The 21,627-nt window shown below is 40.3% G+C and overlaps 1 protein-coding gene across 3 annotated transcripts in view; it reads right to left on the reverse strand.

Annotated features, from left to right (window-relative positions):
* The window catches only part of AHI1 (Abelson helper integration site 1), a 458,771-nt gene that overhangs the window by 419,278 nt on the left and 17,866 nt on the right, over positions 1-21,627 (reverse strand). For all 3 annotated transcript variants that reach the window (XM_073627325.1, XM_073627324.1, XM_073627326.1), the window contains exons 2-3: positions 3,677-3,752; positions 818-939 (exon numbers count right to left, since the gene is read on the reverse strand). In XM_073627325.1, the coding sequence (XP_073483426.1) occupies positions 818-939; positions 3,677-3,686 (132 nt within the window). In that variant the 5' untranslated portion in view covers positions 3,687-3,752. The remainder of the gene's footprint in view (positions 1-817; positions 940-3,676; positions 3,753-21,627) is intronic.

A 21,627-nucleotide genomic window follows, 5' to 3' on the forward strand; every position in this document is an offset into this window, starting at 1 on the left:
AGCAGTTGATTTACAAACATAGGGGAAACAGCCACAAATACTCAAGGATTTGGGATGGTTGGCTGGGAGACGGGGAGACATGTGTATAGTAATGCGTGAAAACAAGTTTATCAATACCTAGCAACTAAAACATACAACCATATAATAGGTAACCCATTTAGGTCTGTCAGAACCTCACCGAATCACTAACAATTGGTATATCTTTGTTATGCAATGCCAGCCTTACAAGGCTTTATTGTATGTTAACGTACCACATGTGATTATGTTTTATGTTTCTATACATGGACCTCAAATGTGCTGTATTAATTTCTGTCTAACTTCAATAAAGATCATTTTCCCAAAAAAAAAAACCGCTTCCCCATTCATTTCAGTGTGACTTTTCACAGTGGGGCGGGTGCGCTTGAGGGACGTTCTGAAAAGTCCTGCAAGTAGCATCTTTGGGGCAGTTTGGGAGCGGTGTATAGACCTCTGCCAATATGCCCTGCCCATTGAAATGAATGTGCAGCTCTGCTGAAGTGCCTGTAAAGCGCTTTGGCAGCGCCGCAACTCGGGCACTTTCAACCCTTTTGTTCGGCCGCTAGCGGGGGTTAAAAACACCCCGCTAGCGGCCGAAAAGCACAGCTAAAACGACGGTAAAGCACTGGGAGGTTGAACTGCAGATGTACATTTTGCTTAATTCCTAGGGGTTCAGCCATAACTCTGGGTCATCTGCATCCTTGGTGGGTGAAGTTAAAACACAATGGAAAAGATCAGTATGCTGACAATGTTGTCTGTCACCCATTCATATGACTAGGTAAGTGAGGACTGGGAAGCTTACCACTATATGTTCTTCAGGTTGTTTCTTCTTTCTGAATTTCTTCTTATCTTCTGAAAGACCTGAGTAGTTGTGGAAGACCTCCTCAAAGTGTGTCTTTGTCCTTGCTTTAGCCTCACTCTCGACTACAAAAAAGCATGCAGAAACTTAAAAAAAAGGTCTGCAATAACATGTCTTTTTAAGAACAACATTAAAATGATATTAAGGGCTTTAAAGGGACTGATGAAGTCACTTGGCGTAACGCTTAGAGCGTGGCCGGAGTAAATCACAGACCGAATGTTATGTGAGAAGCATTCTAATGCTGCTATTTTTATCCCATTGCATTTCTTTGTGATGTAAGCTCCCATTTGTCTTTAATAAACCATTGCATGTTTGAAACATTTTACACTATGGGAGGCATTTTATTCCATTTCTACATGTAATCTGGAGCCTGGAGTGATACATCAAGAGCCGGCAGCTTGGAGCCTGGAGATTGTTAGTACTTATATGTGTCCTTAAGGCTGATTTTTCACTACATGGAGGTGAGAGTTCTGTGAGCACTGAGCAATTGTGTGAAGACACGGGATGATTATGATTGTTGGTGGAAGTTCAACTTTATGAGGACTTTGTTAATTTTTTTACTGGCACTTGAATGGTTGCCTCTGGACTAATTTTTCTGTACATTGCACTTTATATACAAATTGTGATATTATAGGAATTGCGCTGGTAACTTTCTTCTTTTATTGGTACTGGTACGACAACTCCCTGTGACAAGAGGTGGTTTACGGCCTTTTGCAAATCTGACTGTCTTTGGGCAGTTTTTGATTGATTTGAAGAAAGAAAGCTGTGAGGTGGTAAGAGTTTTTTACCTTTTTGAAATCACTGGCTGAACCCACAGGTCTGGAATATCTGTGACCCAGAGGTGCCCACCACTCTTAAGGGTGAGGGTCCCCCTTTATTGTGAAGAGAGCTTGGTGGGCCTTTGTGGGCCAAACCTTGTATGGAAAGGAAAAGCTGAACTTGGATTTTAAAGCTGAGGCCTTGGTAGATCATGGAGGTGCCCTGTGAATAAAGTGGGCTCCTTAGGAGAGTGGTTTTGGTACTTTCCTCCGAGGTAGTAAAACCCTTCCACCTGTGATCTCTTTGATGAACCGGTCAAGTGCCTCACAGAAACAGACATTCTCTCTGGAAGGGCAAATGTGTGAGGTACCTATTACAGGCAGGTTGTGTTGCCCAAACCTTTAGCCATATGATTCTGTGCATCTTCTTTAAAAGAAAGTTCATCTTCTATAGGTTCAGTGATAGATTTGTTAGGACAGAGATGGCTTTTTTCAAAACTATTTCTCCACTTGATAAAGTTCAGCAAAGACTTTTGGGGGACTGAAAAACCTTTCAGGAGTGACCCAATGATCATAGACTGCACATTGTGTCTGTATATGAATAGGGATTGTTTTTCATTAGGTCTCTTTGTGCCTAAATGGGCATGGCAAGATGGAAGAGAGTCAACCTGCACTATGCCAAGGCTTTTGCAGACAGAAACAATGATATTTTCAACCTTAAAAAGCATACTGCTTGAAACTCCCTCTTCAATCTAACGACAATGTGGGGGACAGAACCTGTCTTACCTTTCCATGTCGTTGATCCCTATATGTGTCCAGGTTTGATCCGTCATGGTGGGCATACCACCAGAGGGATCTTCAGGGTCTGTACAATACCTTGCACAAAATACATTTGCTGCACTCAGTTCAAGGTGAGCAACCAAGCAGGATTCAGTTCCTGAACAACATTACAGACAGTCCTCACAGTGTGGGGTCCAGATAATGTCCCCAAGGTATTACCGAGGTTACACCTATCTGTATGCACTACTTCTACTGTTATAGTAGAAGCCAGTGAAGAATCAACTGAAGAATCCATAAAAAAGAAAAGAAAAAAAAAAAAAAAAAAAAAGACAACTAACTTGGTTTAGGCATAGTAAACATCTCCAAAAATGGAGAACGGGTCCATCGCCAAGGACAATAGCAAAAAAAAAAAACAGTGGACTCACAGAGTAGGGTGGGGTTATAGGTGTATGCCCAGGGGGAGCAAAGCTTTTACCAGTGTTCAATCACCTGAAGTTAGCAGCCTATAACCCTGTGTCTATGAATACCCAGCATGTGTCCTGTACTGTACAATTAAGATAAATGTTTTTCTTTAATAGAGCAGAGGAAGGTTAGAAATTCTGTTGTATATATTCCCTCACTTTCTTTTAGGTGAAATGGCTGTCAGCAGGACAAGAAATGTAGATAAGGCTTTATGTACACTTGCAACTCCTAAATACAAGTTCCTAAAGTCATAAAAGCCTATGTGTCAATGTACACATAAGCTTTTAGCAGAGTTTAGGAGCTGCTGTGGTTAGGCAAGTGAGGTACAACCTCTCTCTCCTGAACGCAAAGGAATCACGTTCAGGATAGGAACATTTTCACTAAGAGAAAATGCTTGATTTTGCCTTGTTTTGAGTTTTCCTACACTCGCTGTAAATGTAGGCAGGGTGTGCATGAAGCCTAACAAAGGCCCAGGTAGTAGTAAAAACCTAAATATTTTGACATACAGTTTAACTTTACACCTCAGTTATTGGATTATTCAACATTTAATACCAAGAACCAGAAGGCAATGGGAGACAAGATATATATAAAACATCAAAGAGGTTATATGCAGATTGTAATTTGTATTAGCCACATTGGGTTTCTGGCTATTTTCACAGGAAACTAGCAAAAGTGTAAAATTGCATGTAAAATTGTTGAGCTGTGGATAAAAAACAGAAGCAAGCAACAAATAAGCAACACAAAATCAATCTTGAGAAGTACATTAAAAAGAAAAGTGAAATAAAACTGTGAAAAGTCTCACTTGCAGGCATTTTCTCAGTCCAGGATCCAAATAAAGGTTCCAACAAGTAATTTTCATTTAGACACTATCCAGCCATCTGTTGAAGAAAAACATTTTTAACAATGTCTAAATTTCTGGTACAGCACTATAACATATCGAAATAGATGCTCTTTTGTGGAAAGAATCATTAACGAATACACATTCTGGCCTGCCTATATTGACAGAAAACAAAGCTGTTGTTCAATCCCAGTGGCTCAATCTAGCAATTTATCAGAAGTTGAAAGGAAACGAATGGTATTGGGTTAATTTTAAATTACGGTAGTTGCATATACTGTATATGTAAGAAAAAAATTCCCAGAGCAATATGGGTTATTTAAAGAGCAAATACATTTTTTTCTGTTTTTAGGGTCCATTTACTGTATCTGAACAAAACTACTGTTCACAGCTGCAGTTATAAAAGGTACAGTCACCCACATTTGGAGGACAAGCTCAATAGCGAGCCGCCTTTGGGTACAGGTATACAATCTCACTTGAACACGGATTCTTACAAACCTACGTAAAAATTAAACTTTATTTACCAAAACCAAGAGCCTAGAAAATGTCCTCCCCTAACTTCAAAGCAGACTTTGAACTGGCTTCTCTTCTGACTTCTGCTCTTCCTGAGTCATGCTACTTCGCCAAGGAGCCACCTGTCTGCAGACACTATCCTGGTGTCTCATCTGAATACCTGGATGTCTTGTCTGACCACACTCCAGTCAGAACATTTCTGCAAGTAGTTTCAGCAGGCGACCAGTGCTTCTTTGAGCCTGACTCCTCCTGTTCCAGCTTCAGGAGAGTCTGGAACTTAGCTGCAAGGGAAGCACTCTAACCATGCTTCCAGCACCAGGTGTGTGATACATTGTTGTATTTTTCATAATGACAATTAACGTATGACGATCTCTAGATTTATGCTACACTTGAACGTAAAAAAGTGTCTTTGTTCTGACCATGTACTACATTATATTTCATTATCTTCGCTTTGCAGCTGTAATAGTACAATTGCACAACTGTATGATTTCACCCGGTTTATTTGCTTAATTTAATCCTCTCTATGTTGTTAATGGGGTTGTTACTCTGCTTAAACATTCAAAAAACATTCTGCAAAAGAAACTTCAAACTTAGCCCCCCCTAAGATCTCTAAACCGGCTTTTCTTATTAGAAGCAGACAGAAAGGCAAGAAAATGTGAAAAAGAATCTAAAGCTCCACCTGCTGTTTTAAAAGAAAAATGCAAACTATAAAAATGTCATATTTACATTACTAAACATATTTAAAGTGAAATTAAAGCTTAACACTATCTTTTCTTAAAAATGTTCCCTCTCCCCTCCTCCTCTCTATCCTGCCTGTAAAAAAAAAAAAAGATCTATGTACTTACCTTTTATCAGTCTGGTCATGTGATCCTGCAGCTCCAACTCCCTTGTGTCATGGAGCGCTCGACAATGGCTGGAAATTCAAGGAGCCATGACATCACTCATAGGCTCCCATGGCTTAGCCATTGACGATCGGGGCTGCAGGAACACATGACCAGACTTAAAAAGGCATAAGCATACAGATCTTTATTTACAGGAAGTAGGCAGGATACATAAGGAAAGGGGGGGGGGTTAGAATAGGTATTGCTAGGATTTAATTTCACTTACTGTAATAAATAGTCCTCAGCATAGTAAATAGGTAGAAAAATAACGTATGGACAGAATCGCTACACATTTCCTTTAAAAGATGAAGCCAGCTCAGTTACATGGACTGAAAACCCAGACCTGCAAAATCTTATAGGATAGCGAAGTCCTACATTTTTCACCACATTTGATTTCATAGCCATTTAGCAAAATGCAGATATGTGCTCAAAATGTTGAAAAAAGAAACTGCTGTCTTAAAAATAATGAAGTTATAGTATATCTTGAAAAAGCATGCAAGCATCAGTAGTACAAGGACATATGCTGTAAAAATTAATATGGAGTCTGGCAGGCTTCTGAAGATAGCTTTACAGTACAGGTGGACACTTTTTATGTCCACCTGAGAATTTTGGGATAGGTTGCAATAGGTTTTGCATTTTCCAAGACCTCCTGATGCAATTTCCAGAATAAGACATAAAAAAAAAAAAAAAAAAAAAAACCCACCATGGACAGTGGAGCCCCCTCATGAAAGTGTTAAAAAGGCGTGCAGAACCAGTGCAAATGTGGAGGTGCATAAAGTGATTTAAAAGTTATATATATTTTTTAAATAGACATGTCATACTTACCTGCTCAGTGGTTTTGCACAGTGTGGCCCGAACCCCCTTTTCTTGCCCCCACCCACCAATGCTCTCAGCTCCTCCTTTTCTCTGTCCGCCCTCATAGCAAAGCGCTTGCTTTGGGGGCAGACATGTGTGCTCAATCCGGAGCCGGTCTGTGGATGTCTATTGACACATTCAGCGTGGCTCGGTCCCATCCCCTCCTCATAGTATTTGATTGACAGTAGCAAGAGGCAATGGCTCCCACTGCCACCAAGAGAGAGAGAAAAAAAAAGAAAGAAAAGCTGCTCTCTGGCACACATATATATATGTTGGGGGGCTGGGGGAGCTGACCAAGGATGTTTTTTTTTTTTACCTTAATGCATGGAATGCATTAAAGGTAAAAAAAAAAAAAAAAAAAATAAGCCTTTACAGCCACTTTAAAGAGCAACACTTGGCAGCTTTAATAGTTGGAGAGTAAACTTTTTTTGTGCAATGTTTTAGCACAGTGTTATTATTACTTAGTTTCATAGGCTGGAGTTGCTGTGTGCTATGAAAAGCAAAGCAGCTCAGCGTCCTCAGGATTCCTCAGAGCAGCTCTCAGGCAATCTCAGAATAGCTTGGACTGATCCCTTGGACTGTAAAAAAGTAAGAATTCCCTTTACTAAGCAACAAGAGTGTTTCCGGTAAATCAAAAGTGTGCTGACTTTCTGGTTTCCAGTTGTTTTTTTTCATATTAGTATGTTTAGTAGGTAAATTCTGCATTGCATTAAAAGCATCAGCTCCCTCTGAGCTCATATACACATTATGCATTATAAGAATGTATAAACATAAGAAGAAAAAAAAAAGTTTTCAACAGAATTAGTTCACATCAGCCTGTTTTGTATCAGTGTGTTAGACATAAAGTACTGTGCAAACGTTTTCCGTAGGTGTGAAGAAATGCTGTAAAGTAAGGCGCCTTTCCCACATGCGGACCATTCATTTCATCAGTTCAGTCATGTTTTTTCAAAGAAAAAATGGATGACATTTACAATAGTTTGTCACCTGTTTTTCATCTGTTTTTACATCAGTTTTTAACATCCTCCAGCTAGAGTCCTTAACCACTGGAGTCACGGAGCCATTTTTTCATGCAAAAAAAAGACCGCTTGTCCATTTACATCAGTCTTTCATCCAATTCATTTTTTTAAAAACAGAAGAAAAATAGGGCTTTGATCCGTAAACGAATGTAAATGAATCATCCATTTACATCTGTTTTTCCCACAAAGAAGCATTGATATCCATTGTTCATCTGTCAACAGATGGATGAAAAACTGACAAATGGCGCGCATGTGTGAAATGGGCCTAATGCCGCGTACACACGATCGGACTTTACGGCATACTTGGTCCGGTGTACCGGATTTCGTCGGACAATTCGATCGTGTGTGGGCTCCAGCGGACTTTGTTTTCTCAAAAGTTTGACGGACTTAGATTTGAAACATGTTTCAAACCTATCCGACGGACTCGAGTCCGGTCGAAAAGTCCGCTCGTCTGTATGCTAGTCCGACGGACAAAAAACGACGCTAGGGCAGCTATTGGCTACTGGCTATGAACTTCCTTGTTTTAGTCCGGTCCTACGTCATCACATACGAATCCGTCGGACTTTGGTTGATCGTGTGTCGGCTAGTCAGTTCATTTGGAAAGTCCGTCGAAAAGTCCGCCGGGCAAAGTATGTTGTAAAGTCCGGTCGTGTGTACGCGGCATTAGAAGAATGCTTTCAAAAATATATATTTTAATTCTTTATTTTTATCAATTTACAAAATGCAAGGTGAGCGAACAGAAGAAAAATCTAAATCAAATTAATAATTTGGTGTGACTACCCTTTGGCTTCAGACCAGCATCAATTTTTGCACTTGCAGAAGGTCAGAGATTTTGTAGAATTAGAGTCAGGTGTATGATTAACCACTTCAATACCGGGCACTTTCATCCCCTTCCTGCCCAGGACAAATGTTCAGCTTTCAGCGCTGCCACATTTTGAATGACAATTGCGTGATCATGCAACACTGTACCCAAATTCATTTTTTATAATTTTGAGACTAATAGAGCTTTCGTTTGGTGGTATTTAACTGCTTGCCAACCGAGCCAGAAAATGAAAGCAGTGGAATAACGGGGTTATTTTTGTTTTTTTTCAGCCTGCAATTCTCTAACCAATAAAAGTGGTCCGAGCAGCAGACGTCATGACATCACTTCCGGTTCCTGCCCAATGTAAACAAGGTCTTTTTAAAGAATAAAAAAAAAACGTGGGGGTTATTTACGAAAGGAAAATCCACTTTGCACTGCAGTCGCTGTAAATCCGAGGGGGAAAGGCAAGGAAAATAAAAAAACAGCATTTTAGCTTGCACATGATTGGATGATAAAATCAGCAGAGCTTCCCCTCATTTCAGATCTACCCTCAGATTTACAGCGACTCCGCTTCCAAGTGCACTCGCAGTGCACTTGTAGTGCAAAGTGGATTTGCCTTTTGTAAATAACCCCTTATATCATTTTTTTAATTTGAACTAATGCTTTACATACGCAGGTCTCGGCCACATATGTAAACGCTGTTCAAACCACACGTGAGGTATCACCATGAACGTCAGAGTAAGAGCAATAATTCTAGCACTAATCTCCTCTGTAACTCTGGTAACAAGTATACATTTTTAAAGCATCGCCTATAGAGATTTTTAAGTACTGTTTGCCGCCATTCCACAAGCGTGCGCAATTTTAAAGCATGACATGTTTGGTATCTATTTATTCAGCGTAACATCATCTTTCATATTTTATCCCAAAAGCCGGGTTTTATATTGTGTTTTGTTCTTTTTTTATTCATGAAAGTGTATTTTTTCCCAAAAAATTGTGCAAGCGCTGCACAAATAACGTGTGACATAAAAAATTGCAACAATGGCCATTTTATTCTCTAGGGTCTCTGCAAAAAAATAATATCTAATGTTTGGGGGTTCTAAGTCATTTTCTAGCAAAAAAAACACTGCTTTTTACATACAGTATCTCACAAAATTGAGTACACCCCTCACATTTTTGTAAATATTTTATTATATCTATTCCGACTCCAATTGTTGTGAAGCGACTATCCCTTGTGAGATCTCTATGCCTGGCCTGTATAAGATATAATCACTGAGGACAAGCCTCATCAGATAGTTTGAACTCACCAAATACCGATTCCATCCACAAGATGTTTTTATTCTGAAGATCAGGTTACAGCAGATGACAGGATACAAACAGATGAATAGGTTGTCGTATTTATGCGGTCAAAAGATTATATTGTCTGTAGCTTTCAATGCAGAATACATGTGCCCTGCTACATGTGGCTTGTAGCTGCATCCATGACACAGGAAGTACAATAATAAGAAGAAGGGTGGAGCGTTACATACAAAGGAAGTGTGTCACAACATCAGGAAAGGGAAAATGAGAAAACAAGTGCATTACCACAAAAGGTCACTAGATGGCAGCATGTGAACTAAATATAAAAGTACATAGAAAATGGTTAGGGAACAATCTATATAAATTCTATGTCTCGTTGGGGCAGCACACTTCCCATCTGGCATGTTAAACGTCACTATATACATCAGAACGGTAGTTATGCAACTGCAAATAACAAACAGTGTCATTTACTAGAGGTCTTAAAGACCTGAAAGACATAAAAAGAACATGCATATAATGTAAGAACAATAACTCTTAATTCAAGGCTTCAGGTTATGTCAACTAAAGTTCAAGACGCTTTCTTCTTGAAGTCACAGGTAGGATCCAGCAGCGTAGGCAAACAAGTTCATTCTCCAAGGGGAAAGGGCGGAATAAGTTCCGTAATAGGTCTGATGAAAGTTTTTACAGTCGCTTGTCTTGAAACCTTCACCTCCACTTTACGTACCTTACCGTCATCACTAGGAATGCTCTTTACAATAAGTCCCATGGGCCATTCAATTCTTTCAGCTTGCTGGTCCTTAAGCCGAACGAGATCTCCAACTTGTATGTTAGGGTTCAGCCGTTGCCATTTCCTGCGTCCTTGCAGAGTAGAAAGATACTCCATCTTCCAACGATTCCAGAAGCAGTTGGCGAGGTGCTGTACTCAACTTCAACTGGTCATAGCACAGATTTCCTGCTTTAAAGTTTCCAGGTGGAACGGGAACAGACCCAAGCTTCTGAGTAAGAAGAGTAGCTGGGGTAAGGATAGTTGGGATCTCTGGATCTTTGTCAGGTTCTAGAAGACTGAAGACATCAGCTTTGGTTTCTTCTGGATGATCCAGCAGGAATTCAGGCCCTGTTAACCAAGAAGAATTTGCAAAGACACTTGCAAACACTAGCCTGGTGGCATGATCTGCAGGGTTAATTTCAGATGGAATATAATGCCATTATTCAGGTTTAAATGATTTTCTGATTCTCTCTACACGGTTGCTGACATAGAAACATTTGGTCTGGTTGTATATGTAGCCCAGAACAACCTTGTTGTCTGTGTAGAATCTGACGTCATCAGAATGTCTAGCTCACGCAATATGAAATCTGCTATTTCTACAGATAGCACAGTCCCACAAAGTTCAAGCCTGGGAAACGTGTGTTCAGGCTTAGGTGCTAACCCAGCTTTCCCAAACAGAAACCCTGTGTGGGCATAATTAGAAGAATCTCTTACCTTGAGGTAAGCGACAGCTGCTATGGCCTCAGTAGATGCATCTGAGAAGATGTGAAGCTCTTTCCTCTGACTTGTGGCAAGGGAGGCAGAAGTGTAGCAGCATTGTATATGGAATCCATCTAAGGCATGTAGAGATTGTTTGCAGGACTCCCACTTTGAAAGCTTGTCTATTGGTAGTGGAGTTGGTTCGGCGTGATCATTATCAAAGATCCTTTTCATAAAGGCGATGAAATGGTCCTTCATTTCAGGCCTGTTCTTTAGTGTTCACTGAAGTGAGTTGAATCTGGATAGAGCCTGTTCACGATTGGTTGGGAGTTTAACCCTTGCAGCACGAACAGGTAATGGTGCAACTCATCCTGGAAGAACTATTTGTCCATTATTTTGATGAACTCTCTGTCTTCGACTGACAAGGCTATTTTGTTGTCATCGCTTGTAGTACAAAACACTGTGGTATCTAGGTTGTCATCACAAAGGTTAGGAGTGACATCAGGTACTTGGATGATGTCAAGAGGCTTCTCTTTTACTTCGTAATGGTGAGGGCACTGTTTGAAGTAGGATGCATGTCCGTTTCCTAACATGTAAGTTTTGAAGGAGTGGATCTCGGATGACATATGCATTCTATCCAAACATACGTCGCCCACGATTACCCAGCCTAGATCAAGTTTTTGTGCGTAAGGGACATCAAATCAAATCCATTGCACTGCTTGCATAGTTTGTGTACTCTGAGAATGTCTCTTCCTAGCAAGATCAAGATTTCGGCATTCATGTCCATTGCAGAAATTTCATCAACAAGGTGCCTCAGGTGAGGATGGTGATATGCAGCTTCTGGAGTAGGAATTTCTTCCCTTTTGTCTGGTATCTGGTCACACTCGACTGATGTTGGTAGGGGTATGCCCTATCCCTTATTGATATGAGAGAGCATGAACTCATCGGACCTTCTACCGAAGGTCTCTTCAGGATCAGAACAGGTTATGAGAGTATACGGTGATGCGTGTCCCTCTATACCAAAGGTCTCAAAGAATTTAGGCTTAACCAGGCCTAGAGCATAGATGCTCCGTTCATCTATTATGGCATACATCCTAATAGCTTCCTGAGGTTGACCCTTTTGGGTATATCTTGACTAGGCATATCTTAGCACAGCATTTGTGATCTAAGCCTTCTCCACAGACTTCTGTGCATGAAGAAGAAACAATAGCTGTGGCTGGAGCATGACCTTGTTGCTCCCCGCCATGACTTGAAACAGGGCTGGAGGTAAGAGGCTGCTGTGAATAGCTGTAACATGTCTGTGGCTACTGCATTCTGTGCACTTGATGACAACTTTACAGTCTTTAGCAAAATGTCCATAACAAGCACAGCACCTGTAGCATATTCCAAGTTTCTGAAGAATCTCCCTGAGCTGTTGTCTTTTCCCTAAGCCCACATTTCTTTAGGGGGTGAGGCTTCTTGTTAATATGGCACTGACGATTAGGGTCTTTATCTCTGTCACCCGAATTGCTCTGGTGAGCAGGAGAGGATACGGGTGGTGAGATGTCTGTCCTTTTAACAGATATTGCTCTATTAAAGTCTCTACATTTAGCTGTTATGTTATCATACCTTGATGATGATGATGATGATGATGATGATGATGATGATGATGATGAAGCAGACAAGTTGGGTTCAATGAAGCTGAAGCTGGGATCGTTTCTCGTCCAGGCTTCATCACTGATGAACCTGCAAAAATATGCAAATGGAGGAAAAGGTACGTTATAGTTTCTTTTGTACCTTGAGCCCTGTTGTGCCCATTTCTCTTGCAGGCCGTATGGCAGTTTAGACACCACTGGATTGACACTATGAGCAGTGTCCACGAAACTTAATCCAGGTAGACGTGGGTCTGTCTTTGCCAACTCCAGCTCCATGAGAAGATCACTCAGATCTTGCAGCTTGCGATAGGGAACAAAGACTATTTTCGGGAAGTTTTTCAGTCTCTTGAATAGAGCGCTTTCTATGGCTTCAGAGCTACCATTGGCTTGCTCAAGTCTTGCCCATGCAGCAACAAGACCTGCATCTGGGTGCTCAACATGCACTGTTCTCAGTCTTTTAACACGATCTGCAGATTCTGACCCCAGCCATTTTATGAGCAAATCAAGTTCCTCCTTGGTAGTAAGGTTGAGATCAGTAATGGCAGCTTTGAAGGTTGATCTCCATGCCCTGTAGCTCTCCAGACAGTCGTCAAACCTTGAGAGGGTAGTGTTAATGAGCTCACGGCGTACCACATATCTGGCGAAGTCATTAAAGTCTGATCTCATACTCTTCGGTGCCAAAGTAACTTGTGGAACCCTTCGGGTGTGAAAGTTCTCTGGTGAAGTAGGGTGAGGTTTACCAGGACGAAATGATGTTGCAAGAACGTTTAACTGTGGTGTAGTACCTAAGGCTTGTGCTGGCTGTGGCTTGTCACTGGAAGTCACCTTGTTGTCAGCAAGAGGTGATGCGGTCTGCTGCATAGATGCACTTGTGTTGTAGAATTGAAGAGGCTTAGGCATTTGGAGCTGAGAGGTCTCTGTGTTGAGAGTCAGAACAGTGTTGTTAGTAAGACGTACAGGAGATAACTCTGTATCATTGCAAACATTATGCTTTAGTACATATTCAATGGTGCGTTCAACTGGGTCTTGCAGTTCCACCGGGATGGACCAGTCTGAGTTAGCACTTTCCCCCCTCCCTTCGCTTGAGGACTCTCAGCCTTGCTAAGGCAGCTGCTTCCTCCCTTTCCATTTGCAGAATCTTTCATTAGGAATCTGCCTCTGCTTGTTGAGCTTTCATCTTTGCCTTTTCTTGTTGAGCTTTCATTTTTGTTTCTATTTCTGCTTCCTTTCTGGTAAAGGAGCTTTGCACTTTTTTTGATTCCGCATCAGTGCGGGCCTCTATTATCTTATCACTTAATGTTGAACTTCTGGAGCGAGAGGATCTAGAAGAACGTGTAGTGTGCTTGGTTGATGTGGATCTGGTTTCCTGCAGTTAATCAATGCAGAGCTCTGCCTTACACTGGGCTTTTTGCACTAAGAGATCCCTTTGTTGGTTTAGTGTATCAGCCCTGGTCAGTTCTGCTGAGGAGTCCTCCATATTACAGTCCTGCAAGAAAGCTGTGTATTTTGCAAACAGCCGCTGGTAGCGTTCGTACGCTGCAGATAAGCGATCTATAAAGTCTCTTAGTTCAGCTGGTCAATCATTAAAGTGTGACAAAACTGGAAAACAGTGTGAAGTTCTGTCACATAAGTCTGACAGATTGCTGGAGAACTCATCTCTAGTGGTTTCATAGTTTTCTCTGAGTTTCTGTGTAGGTTTTATTGTATGTTTGGGTCTTACACTCTGTTCGGCAATATCTGCAAAATCTGCTCCCTGTACATCTGCGGGTTCAGAGGCATGATGAATCTGCGTTGGTTCAGCCACAAAAGGGCGCTCAGAGTCTTGTCTAGACATCTTTCAAGTTTTTGCAAGAAATGGTACTGTCTCTTTAAGAAGAAGAATGGCAGCTTAGACAGGTGGGGTAACAGTTCAATGTAGAGAAAGTTTTTAACATTCACATGAGCTGCAGTAAACTCGTGCAACCATGTGCTTCACAAGATGGCTGATGGCACTGAGCTTGATTGCAGATCAGGCACACACATATACACAGCAGGCTGTGGGAATTATATACATCTTCTGACTCTGATTGTTGTGAAGCAACTATCCCTTGTGAGACCTCTATGCCTGGCCTGTATAAGATATAATCACTGAGGACAATCCTCATCAGCTAGTTTGAACTCACCAAATACCGATTCCATCCACAAGATGTTTTTATTCTGAAGATCGGGTTACAGCAGATGACAGGATACAAACAGATGAATAGGTTGTAGTATTTATGCGGTCAAAAGATGATATTGTCTGTAGCTTACAATGCAGAATACATGTGCCCTGCTACATGTGGCTTGTAGCTGCATCCATGACACAGGAAGTACAATAATAGGAAGCAGGGTGGAGCATTACATACAAAGGAAGTGTGTCATAACATCAGGAAAGGGAAAATGAGAAAACAAGTGCATTACCACAAAAGGTCACTAGATGGCAGCATGTGAACTAAATATAAAAGTCCATAGAAAATGGTTAGGGAACAATCTATATAAATTCTATGCCCCGTTGGGGCAGCACAATATCTTTTCATGTGACAACACTAAAGAAATGACACTTTGCTACAATGTAAATTAGTGAGAGTACAGCTTGTATAACAGTGTAAATTTGCTGTCCCCTAAAAATAACTCAACACACAGCCATTAATGTCTAAACCACTGGCAACAAAAGTGAGTATACCCCTAAGTGAAAATGTCCACATTTGGCCCAAAGTGTCAATATTTTGTGTGGCCACCATTAATTTCCAGCACTGCCTTAACCCTATTATATATATATAAAATAAAAAAAATAGTTGTCGTTTTATTGTTCTCTCTCTCTATTCTCTCTCTTTATTGTTCTGCTCTTTTTTTACTGTATTCTATTCTGCAATGTTTTATTGTTATTGTTATTATGTTTTATCATGTTTGTTTTTCAGGTATGTAATTATTTATACTTTACTGTTTACTGTGCTTTATTGTTAACCATTGTTAACCATTTTTTTGTCTTCAGGTACGCCATTCACGACTTTGAATGGTTATACCAGAATGATGCCTGCAGGTTTAGGTATCATCTTGGTATCATTCTTTTCAGCCAGCGGTCGGCTTTCATGTAAAAGCAATCCTAGTGGCTAATTAGCCTCTAGACTGCTTTTACAAGCCGTGGGAGGGAATGCCCCCCCCCCACACCGTCTTCCGTGTTTTTCTCTGGCTCTCCTGTCTCAACAGGGAACCTGAGAATGCAGCCGGTGATTCAGCCAGCTGACCATAGAGCTGATCAGAGACCAGAGTGGCTCCAAACATCTCTATGGCCTAAGAAACCGGAAGCTACGATCATTTTATGACTTAGATTTCGCCGGATGTAAATAGCGCCATTGGGAAATTGGGGAAGCATTTTATCACACCGATCTTGTTGTCATCAGATGCTTTGAGGGCAGAGGAGAGATCTAGGGTCTAATAGACCCCAATTTTTTCAAAAAAGAGTACCTGTCACTACCTATTGCTATCATAGGGGATATTCCCCGAGATAACAATAAAAATGATTAAAAAAAAAAAAAAAATGAAAGGAACAGTTTAAAAATAAGATAAAAAAGCAAAAAAATAATAAAGAAAAAAAAAAAAAAAAAAAGCACCCCTGTCGCCCCCTGCTCTCGCGCTAAGGCGAACGCAAACGGCGGTCTGTCGTCAAACGTAAACAGCAATTGCACCATGCATGTGAGGTATCGCCGCGAAGGTCAGATCGAGGGCAGTAATTTTTGCAGTAGACCTCCTCTGTAAATCTAAAGTGGTAACCTGTAAAGGCTTTTAAAGGCTTTTAAAAATGCATTTATTTTGTTGCCACTGCACGTTTGTGCGCAATTTTAAAGCATGTCGTGTTTGGTATCCATGTACTCGGCCTAAGATCATCTTTTTTATTTCATCAAACATTTGGGCAATATAGTGTGTTTTAGTGCATTAAAATTTAAAAAAGTGTGTTTTTTCCCCAAAAAATGCGTTTGAAAAATCGCTGCGCAAATACTGTGTGAAAAAAAAAAAATGAAACACCCACCATTTTAATCTGTAGGGCATTTGCTTTAAAAAAATATATAATGTTTGGGGGTTCAAAGTAATTTTTTTGCAAAAAAAAAAAAAACTTTTTCATGTAAACAATGAGTGTCAGAAAGGGCTTTGTCTTCAAGTGGTTAGAAGAGTTGGTGATGTGTGACATAAGCTTCTAAATGTTGTGCATAAAATGCCAGGACAGTTCAAAACCCCCCCAAATGACCCCATTTTGGAAAGTAGACACCCCAAGCTATTTGCTGAGAGGCATGTCGAGTCCATGGAATATTTTATATTGCGACACAAGTTGCGGGAAAGAGACAAATTTTTTTTTTTTTTTTTTTTTGCACAAAGTTGTCACTAAATGATATATTGCTCAAACATGCCATGGGAATATGTGAAATTACACCCCAAAATACATTCTGCTGCTTCTCCTGAGTACGGGGATACCACATGTGTGAGACTTTTTGGGAGCCTAGCCGCGTACGGGACCCCGAAAACCAAGCACCGCCTTCAGGCTTTCTAAGGGCGTGAATTTTTGATTTCACTCTTCACTGCCTATCACAGTTTCGGAGGCCATGGAAAGCCCAGGTGGCACAAAACCCCCCCAAATGACCCCATTTTGGAAAGTAGACACCCAAAGCTATTTGCTGAGAGGTATAGTGAGTATTTTGCAGACCTCACCTTTTGTCACAAAGTTTTGAAAATTGAAAAAAGAAAAAAAAAAAAAAGTTTTTTCTTGTCTTTCTTCATTTTCAAAAACAAATGAGAGCTGCAAAATACTCACCATGCCTCTCAGCAAATAGCTTGGGGTGTCTACTTTCCAAAATGGGGTCATTTGGGGGGGGGTTTGTGCCACCTGGGCATTCCATGGCCTCCGAAACTGTGATAGGCAGTGAGGAGTGAAATCAAAAATTTACACCCTTGGAAATCCTGAAGGCGGTGCTTGGTTTTCGGGGCCCCGTACGCGGCTAGGCTCCCAAAAAGTCCCACACATGTGGTATCCCCATACTCAGGAGAAGCAGCTAAATGTATTTTGGGGTGCAATTCCACATATGCCCATGCCCTGTGTGAGCAATATATCATTTAGTGACAACTTTGTGCAAAAAAAAAAAAAAAAAAAAAAAAAGTGTCACTTTCCCGCAACTTGTGTCAAAATATAAAATATTCCATGGACTCAATATGCCTCTCAGCAAATAGCTTGGGGTGTCTACTTTCCAAAATGGGGTCATTTGGGGGGGGGTTTTGTGCCACCTGGGCATTCCATGGCCTCTGAAACTGTGATAGGCAGTGAAGAGTGAAATCAAAAATTTACACCCTTAGAAATCCTGAAGGCGGTGCTTGGTTTTCGGGGCCCCGTACGCGGCTAAGCTCCCAAAAAGTCCCACACATGTGGTATCCCCATACTCAGGAGAAGCAGCTGAATGTATTTTGGGGTGCAATTCCACATAGGCCCATGGCCTGTGTGAGCAATATATCATTTAGTGACAACTTTTTGTAAATATTTTTTTTTTTTTTTTTTTTTGTCATTATTCAATCACTTGGGACAAAAAAAATAAATATTCAATGGGTTCAACATGCCTCTCAGCAATTTCCTTGGGGTGTCTACTTTCCAAAATGGGGTCATTTGGGGGGGTTTGTACTGCCCTGCCATTTTAGCACCTCAAGAAATGACATAGGCAGTCATAAACTAAAAGCTGTGTAAATTACAGAAAATGTACCCTAGTTTGTAGACGCTATAACTTTTGCGCAAACCAATAAATATATGCTTATTGACATTTTTTTTACCAAAGACATGTGGCCGAATACATTTTGGCCTAAATGTATGACTAAAATTTAGTTTATTGGATTTTTTTTATAACAAAAAGTAGAAAATATCATTTTTTTTCAAAATTTTCGGTCTTTTTCCATTTATAGCGCAAAAAATAAAAACTGCAGAGGTGATCAAATACCATCAAAAGAAAGCTCTATTTGTGGGAAGAAAAGGACGCAAATTTCGTTTAGGTACAGCATTGCATGACCGCGCAATTAGCAGTTAAAGCGACGCAGTGCCAAATTGGAAAAAGACCTCTGGTCCTTAGGCAGCATAATGGTCCGGGGCTCAAGTGGTTAAGACAGTAAAGGTATCACTATGTATCATATAACACTGTGAAAAACAATGTTAGCAGTCCTTAAAGCGGAGCGCCGCCGAAAAAAAATTTTTTAAAAGTCAGCAGCTACAAATACTGCAGCTGCTGACTTTTAAAACATGGACACTTACCTGTCCAGGGCGCCCGCGATGTCGGCACCCGAGGCCGAAGCGTCTCTCCTTCCTCGGGTGCTGCCGCCTCCATCTTCAGTAAGGGAATCAGGAAGTGAAGCCGTGCGGCTTCACTTCCCGGTTCCCTACTGCGCATGCGCGAGTCGCGCAGCGCAATACGGATGGTCCCTGCTGCCTCTGGGACCCGTGTGTTTCCCAGCAGGCAGCGGGGAGGGAGCAGGAAGTGGCGTAAATAACCGCAGATTCTGCGGCTATCTATGCCGGAAGTGGGTACAGATACCTGTAATATACAGGTATCTGTACCCCCCTCCCCCCTGAAAGGTGCCAACTGTGTCACCGGAGGGGGGAGGAATCTGATGAGTGGAAGTTCCACTTTTGGGTGGAACTCCACTTTAAATGAACTGCATGGATGGTAAGGATTTTCTGGTTATTGATTCTTTGCTATGGATAATAAGGTTATGATTTGAGGTTCAGAGATTTGGTTTTTATTTGATATATTTTTAGTATTTTCAAGGATAATCCTTTGGATTATTAATTTTTTATTAATTTTTCCCAGTTATGATTATTATGATTTTTATTTTTTATTTTTTGTTCAGATGGAACATTGAGAGGTTTAGCTCATCTGATAAGGGGGTAATTAACAGCTTTGTACTCAATTAGCTAAGGATGCAGATTTGTATGGAGAATTAGTGATTTTAACCTGAATATGGTCAAAATTATGTTGTGGAAAAAACAAATATAAGATTTTCCTTCGTTTTCAGAGGATTAAAAGATTAATCAATTTTTTGAGTCCTCATCGGGTGATATAAGATCTATTTTGGTTAATGATAACTGGATCTAATATCATGACTTAGATGGATTTTCTATATTTTAATGTACCACAACACCTACAGGTGGAATTCACTAAATTTAACTATGACAGTTTAGATCACATTGGTAAGCAAATGTTGCTTGAAATTCTTAAAGAGAAATTCTATTGGGACAAATTGGAAAAGACAGTAGACAGAGTAATTAAATCTTGTCTAATCTGTGTACAAAGATATTTTAATTATTGCTAGGATGTTGATTAATCGTGTTTTTCTAGTTTGGGGTATACTAGCAAACCTCAGTAGTGACAGAGGATTCCATTTTATAGGTGAAATCATGCAGGTAATGTGTAAAATCTGGGGAATAGGACAGAGATTTCATGTATCATATCATTCACAGTTTGCAGGTACAGTTTTTTCATTTACAAAGTATTCTTCATTTGAATTAATGACAGAAGAATTTACTTTGTCACTTGTTTCACAATGAACGTTTCGTTGGTAGTACACAGCAAGGATTGTTATTGTCCCTCTGAAGTGTATTATACTGCAATGCTTGTGATTTAAGAAGGGATATTAGGATGTTATTTAAAGGTATTGAATGTCATTCAGAAAAAGATATTTCTTTTTGGTATTTTGTGCTCCTTTTGCATAAGAGTGTATTGGTTATAGATGATACAGGACAATTTGAACAGAATTGTGTTACATGCAGTTGCTTGTATGAAAAATGGTCCCTCCACACATTTTTAAGTTTGAGTTAAAATATCATAATTTCTTATTTTACAATATTCCTTGTTTAGGAGATTATTAAGAGACAATTCCTTGTTTAGGAGATTATTAAGAGACAATTTGTATATATACTGATATGTAGTATTTGTTTTAGAAGTTTAAAGAAACTTGTAGATTGTATAAGTCAAATGGTTACTCACATAGCCCAACCCTTAGGAATTTGAGAGTGTAGTGACACCCTCCTTTTTAAAAAGGAGGGGGGGACTACTCATTGAGAGTCTGCATCTGTGGGACTACAAGACGAAAAAGAACCTTTCTGAATAAGAAAGGAGGGGGTTTGTTTTTTTTTTTTAGGAGTAGAATGGATGTAACAGAGTTTTTTTGGCAGACATGCACAAGACACATACACAGTATGAGAATTGCTCTTACATCCACACACACATATCTGATTCTTGTAACATTTTGTTATTTTATTATTAAAACCAAAATTATCTTTTATTCGAGATAAATGGTTTATCAAGATTGATAATTAAGAACAAAAAGATTTATTTAAATCAAAAAATAGATGTTGTTAGCATAAGTTTATACAGAAAGAAATATGGTGATCAAAGAGTTGCCATGTGTAAGGTCACACCCAGAGATGGTGAGATACACGTCACAGGCGGAACTAAAGTTTCAGGAGAAGTGGACCATGGCAAAGTAATTGGGAAGGTCCATTTGACATCTTGGGTGTTCAAGGGACAATGGTATTAGTTCAAAGATTTCTCAATTTAGAGAAAAAGCATGGATAAATAAAAATGTGGGTATAACAAATGTAATATTCTGAGATAAATGATGCTGCTTTTATTTTTCCTAGGAATGAATTATATTTCATTAACCTGGAGGAATCATGGATTCCAAAAAAGAAGAAAGATGTTAGTTCAACAAAGAAAGTGTTAGGCCTCTTTCACACGGATGATCCGTATGTCCGTTATTCATCCATCCGTTTTCGGATGAAAAACGGACATACAGTCATCCCTATGGAGCGTCGGATGTCAGCGGTGACATGTCCGCTGACATCCGACCCCGCTCCGATCCGAAAAGTGTAACGGAGGAAAAACCTACTTTTTCCTCCGTTTTCGGATCGGATCGGATGACGACGGACACTACGGACCGTCATCATCCGATCCCCCCATAGGGGAGAGCGGCGCTCTGACAGGTCCGTCGCTGCACAGTGTGCAGCGATGCACCTGTCATCTTCCTGCTCAGCGGGGATCGGCGGAGCTATCCCCGCTGAGCAAGCGGATGTTCACGGGGCGGATCATGACTGATCTGCCCCGTGTGAAAGAGGCCTTAAAGAGAGAAGATTTATCATCATCACAGGATTCTTCTTTTCCCTAGTGACAATTTTATCTGTGGTAAAATATATCACAAACTGTTCCAGCTATGCAGAGGTTAACAGGGTTGAAGAATTACACAACAAAGTTATTACATTATTCAGAGACAAAAGAGATCTAGACACTGATATCAATATAGATGACAAAAGTGATAAAGATATTGATCTTAATACAAATGACAGAATATAATTCTAGATACATTCATAACAATACAGCTGAAGAATTGTATGGATATGTATGTGTAGGACAGGGA

This window comes from Aquarana catesbeiana, linkage group LG04 (genome assembly GCF_042186555.1).
Source record: "Aquarana catesbeiana isolate 2022-GZ linkage group LG04, ASM4218655v1, whole genome shotgun sequence".
Taxonomy (NCBI): Eukaryota; Metazoa; Chordata; class Amphibia; order Anura; family Ranidae; genus Aquarana; species Aquarana catesbeiana.